The sequence below is a fragment of the Bolinopsis microptera genome, chromosome 11, assembly GCF_026151205.1.
Source record: "Bolinopsis microptera isolate Bmic1 chromosome 11, MBARI_Bmic_1.0, whole genome shotgun sequence".
Taxonomy (NCBI): domain Eukaryota; kingdom Metazoa; phylum Ctenophora; class Tentaculata; order Lobata; family Bolinopsidae; genus Bolinopsis; species Bolinopsis microptera.
The window spans coordinates 7,787,472-7,796,863 of NC_087082.1; the positions used below are offsets into that span (position 1 = coordinate 7,787,472).

The following is a 9,392-nucleotide window of genomic DNA, read 5'->3' on the forward strand; positions in this document are numbered from 1 at the left end:
ACCATTGTGGACCATTGTGGATCATTGTGGACCATTGTGGACCATTGTGGACCATTGTGGACCATTGTGGACCATTGTGGACCATTGTGGCATAGTTGACGTATCATCGTGGACGTACTGTTAACTTGTATGGCTTTGCAATACCTGAATTGTCGTACTGAAACTCATTACCTTTCAGTATCTTAACAAGAATGTAATAATATTATCAGGAATGTAGTTACAATAAAAAAGATAATTCTGCGTCAAGATTTTTTGTCCGTAAATATAATGTACAATTTAAGTCACTGTCAATTTTAAATGTTAGTCATTATTGAAAATTCCTTACATAAATTTGTATCATCCGTAGGACGCTGAGGATATGGCTGATGGTAATTGGTAACGTGTCTTCCGTGGTAACCATAGTAATCTCTCTCTTTAATCTTATCTCTTTTAATCTTTTATCTCCTGTACACGTCACACTATTCGTTAATTTTCAGATGGGCCTTATTTGTTAAATTTTATGTTCATATTTGCTCCGATTTCGTTAAAAATTATTTTACAATGGATAAATATTTTACAGTTGTATATTTTGTTTGAAATAAATTTCGTCGTCAAATTTTTAATGTAAATATTGATCGTTATATTTGAATTAATACTATTTCAGAATATGTATATGACGTAGAAATATCGATACGTTATTCAGCTCTTTATTTTCATTAGAATCTGTCTTCACTGAGTCTATCAGAAACAATCAGAAATTTGAATGAAAGAACTATCATAGTAACACCATAGTAACACCATAGTAACACCATTGTAACACTATAGTAACACCATTGTAACACCATTGTAACACCTCCTCTTCTCGTAGGACAGGATATGGTTGGAGGTAACGTGTCGTTATTCTACGACTGCGAAGGCGGGGAGGAGCACCTAGACGAGTGTAACGAGGTCTACCTCCGCCTTACTCCCTACTCCATCTCCGTGATCCTGGCTGTTTGGCAAACGCTGCTTGTTGTCTTTGGTGTCTTGGGGAACAGTGTTGTGATCTTCGCAGGGAGCCAGTACTCTGCCTTTAACCTGGACAGTGTGACGGTGTTCTTTGTTCAGCAGCTGGCGGTGGCGGATCTGATCTACTCAGTGATCATCACGGCTCCCTGCGCTCTCACTCACATCATGAGAGGCTGGTTTCTGGGGTACTGGACATGTGTGGTGTACGGATACCTGGTCTCCTTCCTCAGTCCTGTGGGCTTCCTACTCACTATGAGCATCTCCCTGCACAGGATTGCTAGATGTTATCGTCCTATGCAGATGAGCAAGTTTAAGAAGAAGCACGCTGTCATTAGTGTGATTGCTATATGGATCGTCTCGTTCGTGGCTAATATCATGTTCATAGGACACGCCCCAGCCGGAACACTCCCCCAGTTTAACCCTTCCTTTCCACTCTGCTACTTCAATGTGGAGGATCCTGATTACCCACTACTTCTGAAAGTCCACCTGATCCTCTTCATGGGAACACCCTTCAACATCATTGTACTCACCAACCTTATGCTGCTGAGATACTCCAAGCAAAAGACAAAGGACCTCAGAAAAGCCATCAAGGAGAAGAAAGAAACTGACTCCAAAAGAGGATTTAACACCATCTACTTGATCTCTGGCTTGCTTATCACTACCTGGACCCCCCTCATCACTATTGACTTTCTCAGATCTTTCTTCAGCGGCTTCATCCGTTCTCACCATTTCATGAGGTTTGCAGGTAACGCGTTCCTGGTCAGCAGTTGTGGTAATCCTATTATATACTGCTTCGCCAACCCAAAGTTCAAAGCTTTCCTCATAAAGCTCATGTCCCGGTGTTACTCTAACGCTAGAAATTCGCTAATGGATAGCATCGGTGTTTCTTCTGTTACCGTACCCCGAGAAAAGGCAACCTCGCGATCCTGTATTTCCGAATCTAGAGGTCAAGGCAACAGGTCCTCTAAATCAAACTCAACTGCTTCTATGGGTATTCCTAGCAAACAGATGTCACCCAGGCGGAGTCTCAGCAAGCTTTCCACTGTCAAGGATTTGAGCGAGAGCAGTAATAAAAGTAAAACTTTCCGAGGTGATGCGAACGAGCGATCCTCATCTTCCATGTCTAAATCGGAGCAGAACTGCAAGCAAGTTGAGCCTGAAGCGTCTTCTCCTGAGCGACTGAACCTTGAAGACGACATCATTCAAGAAGTAGAAATTTAGAACTAAGTGTATCTTAACCGTCACAGGCAACCCCCATCAAATGACTTTTATATGTCATCTTCAACAACATCAAGACATACCGTCAGTGTGGTAATTTAAACGGTAGTTTCCGTGAATGTGCTATAAGCTAACTTTGGCTCCAATAATCTATCATAAATCTGACAAAAATGCAGGTACTAACAATTTGCGATTTACTATTAAGAGTTCTTAGCTGAACATGTATGAGGCGGGAGCTAAAAATACCTGTAGATGTTACCAGCACTGCTCGTACAAGTACCAATTAGGTAAACTGCTGCTTAGTTTATTACTAAATTGATAACTGTTAGGAACTGCGGGTACACCCACCAATGTATGTAACCTTATAGCAACAGCAGGACCGGAGTGAACTGTTATATTTAAATTTATAGATAAAGTTATAAGAATTAAACTTGAAACTGTTTTCTTAATATAAGCCGCGCGTCAAGAGTGATTTGTAAACGAAATCTTGGTGCGAAGTTTGTCAACACTTTGATAACTTATTTAATGATAACTATTTAAACCTTACCTTCATTAGTGTTTCGTATTTAAGCAAACACACAAAATTTCATAATTTCTTGGACGATTATCCATTATCCAACTTAAACTTTAAAAGTCTGGATGAATTATTGATTATATATATCAAATAATTCTCTTCTGATATAATGTAATGATCATATTATATCATTTTTATATCCAACCATTGTTTATCTGACTAAATCCCCACTTTAACAAAATAATTTATGGAGTTAAAATTTACAAGCGAGTCCTGGAGTCTGCAACTAATTGGAAGAGGCTTATCGAGCTCTGAAGACTTACCTCCTTCTTTAAATACACAGTACTGGGAAATTATAAAGTATAACTAGAGTGGGAAATTATAAAGCACTGGGCTGGGAAATTATAATGGTATGACTAGAGTGGGAAATTATATAGTACTGGGAAATTTTAGAATCATAATGAGAGACGTTTTAAATTTTGATCCGGTTCGAAACACAATTAAATCACATTACATTCAATTACACATAAAACAATTATATTGTCTAAGGGGATAAGATTATGTTTGCGTTTCATTGCTCAACAGCTGTTCGAAGGATCAAATTTAAGATTGTCTAAGGGGATAAAATGTTTACTCCTTTCGTTCTACCCCCGCGCTGTTTCAAAGGGACATACACCAGAACTGTTTAATGATTTGGCCGGGTATATGACCTTATATTTGGAAAATACAGACATTTTTGAGAGAAAGCGCTTTCGAAAAATTCGCTTTTTGTTGTTTAAATTTGTTTAAAATTTGTGTGTAATGTGTATGTTTCCTTAAAATAAACTTTTGGTGAGTAACTATGTCCCTTTAAGATCGGGTTTCGTACGGTCTAGATAACTGGGTCAGATTATGCATGAGGTTGAGAATATGGTTGTTACTTAGCTACAATTAAGTTTATGATCTAGCGGGATGAACCTTGATGCAATGATAGGGGTTCGTTCAGCCTGGTTCACCAGATGTAATTATGCACCACATCTCCTGGTATAACTACAACTCAATCTCAATATTAACGTCTTTCTGATGTGTTCCTGCGTATTGACGTCACTCTGACTACTTCATGGCAATTCCTTAGTTCCTGTAACCCAGGAAAGTGGTAGTGGTCTGTGTGTGAAAGTGATCACTGCTCACTTTCCCAGCTTTATCGGTCCTGAAAGCGTGGAACTAGCGAGGTAGGGTAGGGATACTGGGATCCAAGTGTGATGAGTTTAGCTCTGGCTGCCAACTGTCTGAATCTCAGCTGCTCCTGCGGCATTATCAGAGTCAGTATATTAGGGAAAATTATAGAAATCAGAAATTAGAAATTAGTATCATTAGCATTGTTGAGTCTATAGAGTATAGAGTATCTAGCCAATCATCAGATGGTAAGTGCTTTACCTGTTCTCTACGTTCATTCTCGTCCCTCTTATTTTTAGCGCGACGATTCTGAAACCACGTCTTAATCTGAGTCTCCGAAAGAAAGAGCTCCTTGGCTATCTTGGTCCGCTCTACTGGGGTGAAGTACCGCTTGTAGTCAAAGTAAGTTTCTAGCTTGGCTACCTGCGGGAACGTTTAGTGATCAAAATATTAGAGTTGTCACTCACAATTAATATTTGAGCTTATCGAACTCGGTAAATTTGAATATTAAGTTGTTGTACAAAGATTAAGTTATCAGAAGTTCGGCTGCAAATTTTGGTAATAGTGGTACCTGCTCGTCAGTAAACGTTCTCCGAGCTCCCTTCTTCTTTTTTGAGTCCGCTCTTTCCACCGTTTGTTGAACAGAATTTAGAGGAATAGTCATTTCCTGGAGCTCCACTATAGCTGAACTTCCACTTTCAACTTCTAAATGGTGGTTCAATGTAATTGTAAGGTCATAATAAATCAATCAAATCAGAAGCTTTTGAATTCAATCAGGCTGTGCACCTAGAGAGGGTGATACATAGAGAGGGTGGTACCTAGAGAGGGTGATACATAGAGAGGGTGGTACCTAGAGAGGGTGGTATCTAGAGAGGGTGGTACCTAGAGAGGGTGGTATCTAGAGAGGGTGGTACCTAGAAAGGGTGGTACCTAGAGAGGGTGATACATAGAGAGGGTGGTACCTAGAGAGGGTGGTACCTAGAGAGGGTGGTATCTAGAGAGGGTGGTATCTAGAGAGGGGCAGGGAAAAAAGGATTTCGCGATTATTTTGGCCAAAAATCGCGATACCGCAAATTTGAACAGATTATACATTAAACTATACATAAAATTTGTCGCAAATAATGGGGAAAATCGCAATTCCGTACATGCCGCGATTTCCTTTTGTCCCTGAGGGGGTACCTAGAGAGAGTGGTATCTAGAGAGGGTGGTATCTAGAGAGGGTGGTATCTAGAGAGGGTGGTACCTAGAGAGGGTGGTACCTAGAGAGGGTGGTACCTAGAGAGGGTGGTATCTAGAGAAGTAGAGAGGGTGGTACCAAGAGAGGGTGGTACCTAGAGAGGGTGGTACCTAGAGAGGGTGGTATCTTGAGAGGGTGGTATCTACAGAGGGTAGTACCTAAAGAGGCTGATATCTGGAGAGGATGGCATGCCCAGATTTGGCGCGGTTTTTGCCTTTCCCCAACTGTTTACAGTTATGTTTGCAGTCACTTAGATAAAGCAGGCTTGGTAATGATCATAGCCGTCTCGTTCGTAATTACTTTGTGTGCCGACTGTCTAGCCCGCATGTCAGCCGATCCAAAATGAGCAAGATAGTTGATTAGCTTTTACCTTTTCACGTCAACCTTCAATATCCCTCTAAAACTGGCAGTTTTCTGGCCCGCAATATAATCTACAAATTCATTTGGATTCCCAAAATATTCGACGTAATTTTAAACTGCCATACGGAAGACGTTTAATTATGATATTAGTTTCATGGCAGACTGAGTACTAGGGTGGTACCTAGAGAGGGTGGTACCTAGAGAATGGCAGACTGATATTCGATTGTAATTTATATTCCAATTTCTTAATTTTAGCCAATCGAATAGCCAATAACGCACGATAGTCGCTATCTCCATCAAGGATTATTATTTTTGTTTGGCTTTAAAAAGGTTAAAAATATGCAACAACTTTATTTCCAAATGAATAAGTCCGATTTACAGTCGTCACCTCTTTTAAAGAGTGGGGCACCAGCTAGACAGGGTGGTATCTAGAGAGGGTGGTATCTAGAGAGGGTGGTACATAGAGAGGGTGGTATCTAGAGAGGGTGGTACCTAGAGAAGGTGGTACATAGAGAGGGTGATAGAGAGAGAGATGTTGGTATCTAGAGAGTGTGGGTACCTAGAGACTAAAGAGGGTGATACCTAGAGAAGGTGGCATTTAGTGATTTAAAGAGTAACTACAGCAAAAACATCCATTTACCGCTCAGTTTGGGGAAAGGCGTAAGCCGCGCCAAATCTGGGTACAGAACCCAATTTCTATGAATATGATAATAATATGAGTTTGATAACTAATTTGGGCGTTATGATATTTGGTGAAAACGTGAATTTAGAGATGCAAGCCGCAAGCCGGTTAAATCAGAATGTTTCATTTTTTATCTAGATCTCTCTAAATCAGGGAGGAGGCAATGCTCGCGAAATATGCAATATGGCAAGGGATGAAAACTTGGCTTACCTGTAGGGGAAGTATCCTTCGGAAGACTGAGCCCCATTGTGGAAGGATCCATCAAGCTTTGCAATTGTCGAATATGTGAGAGGTTAAGGCAGTAATTCGCAAACACCTGCGGTAATATTGGTCATCGTATAACTCATTGCAAATTAATATCAGATATTGACATTGTAACTGGCATTACTATCTTAGTAACCTGCTTAAATAGTACAGACAGATCAGTCTAAAAAAATCGATCTGCTGACACTCAAAGCTTTCAGAGGTTTTTTGACGTTTTTGAGTCCCATTAGGTGCCCTTTATGGCTGACCAACTTCTCCACTTGTCTTAAGGCCACTTTTTGCCACTTTACCACTTTTTACCACCTTTTTTGTTTGTCGAATATCTTTATAGTTAGGGCAAGAATTGCTGTTTATGGGTCAATCTGTGAACAAATTCGTAACAAAGGTTTGTCTACAGGAATGTGTTGTCCATGGTCCCAGGAACCACAAAAAAAAACCGTCCAGCTGAAACTTTTGGGCAAAAATTTTTATAGTCATTTTTCTCCAGGAACCCATACGCCCCACCCCTAATATTGGTTATTCGGCTCCCGAAGGTCTTGAGATCTCCATAGGGGGTGCAAAATGACCGCAATGGCCACATTATGGCAGGCGAATGATAGTTTCAGAACGATTGGAGCTTTATTTTTCGAAATAAATGGAATTTTTCGAAATTTTTCTCAATTTTATTGAAATTTCGGAAAAAAATACACCAAATTATTTTTAACGCTTATTTCAAATCTATTTAAAAACTTATCTACAAATAACAAATACAGTCAATCTAAAATGTGTATTCTCAGTAAGTACCATGACAATTATTAATACACAGTTAATATTAATCAAAATTCGCTTGTTCTTCAGGTTCATCATGTCTAATGTTTGTGCAGTTCATACCATGGCATCGTCCACAAGCTGGCAAACAATTGAAGCCATATTTCCTACATGAACATCTGAAAGTCAAACAGGCCTGTTCCACATCGACAGAACAGTTACAACATATAAGGTCCAAAATAGACTCTGGTGCAACTGGTTCGTAAGTGCCATCAGGAGCCAATTTCCAGCCGTAGTCAAGGGGATTCAGACTGTCAGCGTTAAGCATGACTCAGTTATGGTACTGTAAGTAAGCTCTAAGGATGTGCTCCGTTGCTGAAGCTATTGTTGGAGGTAGCCTATTCGGATTGAGACTCTTTTTCGCTACCATCCTATTGTATGCTAGGAATCTCAAAGCAGAAAGAGTCTTTTTCTTGTCACCATAAATGTACTGCAAGAAACAGAGGCCTGCCTCAATAATCTTTTCTTTTGATTCTCTCACCGAAAGTAATGTTGCCAACTGACCTTGCTCATCAAAGGTGAGAGCTTTCTTTAGCACTTTAACCTTGCTAAAACCAAACAGTCCACTGACGCTATCACAACCTGAAATACTATGAATTAGAAGAAGTATCTCCTTTTCTTTATGATCTAGATGACTTGATATTTCTTTGATTGAATATTTACCCTTCTTCGTTGTTAGATAAATATCATTGTAATGGTCACTGTTGAAATGATGTACTAATAGACTTGAACTATATCGGTATCCTCTGCCTTCAATTCAACATCGCCAAGGAATGACATTTCCAATGTTTTCTTTGCAATTAAAGTATCAGCATCGTTACAAGCTCTGATCACTTCAATACCATTTACAGTAAAAATGCTTGAGATAAGGTCGATCAGTTCTTTTTTGTTATTGTTGTTGCTCAAAAATGTTGTTTTGGCGACAGTACAGAAGGTGGATTTCTTTACAGCAATATTAGCACAGAACGCTTTTACTCTCCTCTTGTGCTCGTGATCTTTAGTAGAAGGCTCATATCCATCAAAAATCACAGTAACTTCCCGATTTTTAGGGATAAGCTTCAAGTACTCCATTGCTACCTCACCATAATTTTCCCACCCTTTAAATGAGCTTAGTTGGTGAATTAGCCAACCTCCATCAATGACTAGTGGGATCGTGAAGCTGCAAGATTTAAGTGTAGATTGGTTTATACCAAGAGCAGCCTTATTAGATTTCCTCATCATCTGATATTGATCAAATAAGCTCATCGGCACCACAGTTAACTCGTATGTTAAGCATTCCTCTATTGAAGTCTCTCTATCAGCAACCAAGACTAGACGGTTAAAACACTTCAACGGATCGACTGCAACGCTTTTATTATTCACTTTAACCTGCTTTCTTAGTTGTGTCAAGTTCTTTGCTTTACCTTTGATACTTATCTTATCGATGAATGTCAACCCATCTAGCTCACGTTGAAGGACAGCCCCAACGGCCAAACATTCCTCGGGATTCACCTCATCGTTCCCAGGCTGTGATATAAGACCAGTCGAAAAAGATATTAACTTAGTCTTATCTTCGGATTCTGTAAAGTCGACAGTAACTTTAAACCAAGTTAATAATTTTCCAAATACATCACAGTTTTTCTTGATTGATGACTTGGTAAGATCTGAGTGGATGGCAGCTTTAGTTGGTACTCCTCGCTTCGATGAATTAGCTAATGAATCTCCAAAAGACTGATTTATTAAAGCCATCTGATTCAGGGTGGCCACCCATAACTTGTGAGCGGACTCACGATTACGCATCCTTCCACTTGTTAATCCACCACTAGATTTAGCTGCCCTCATAAGACTCTGTTCTATGGAGAGGTCAGTCCACACTCCGGCCCACTCGTGGTCGTTGTAACAAACCGTGTGAAGCCCAGTTACTTTAAAGGTCTTTTAAAGCGCCCCATACTTGACTTTAAAAATAGCATCCTGCTCCAAATACAGTCTTAAAGCTTTTGCATACTGTCCCCTCCCAGCTGCTGCGAAGTAGGGCAGCATCAAAGCTACTGCTGATAAATGCATATTGTAGTCGTGCAACCTCTCTGCTCTTATGAAGTCCTTTACTAGTGTTATCATGTTGTAGTAAGTAACCCATAGAGCTGCTGTTCTACTGTTGGAAAACAGGTTCTTTAGAAGCAGAGTTATTT

General features: G+C 39.9%; 1 protein-coding gene across 1 annotated transcript; it reads left to right on the forward strand.

Moving 5' to 3' along the window:
- The first annotated feature begins 855 nt into the window (after positions 1–855).
- On the forward strand, positions 856–2,208 carry LOC134823598 (melatonin receptor type 1A-like). The gene has a single exon (XM_063835131.1). It carries the CDS (start codon positions 856–858, stop codon positions 2,206–2,208), a length of 1,353 nt encoding a protein of 450 aa, XP_063691201.1.
- Positions 2,209–9,392: the final 7,184 nt, after the last annotated feature.

What these genes read in the sequence shown, in the direction of transcription:
- LOC134823598 (XM_063835131.1), top strand. Translation starts at nt 856, where the DNA reads ATGGTTGGAGGTAACGTGTCGTTATTCTACGACTGCGAAGGCGGGGAG.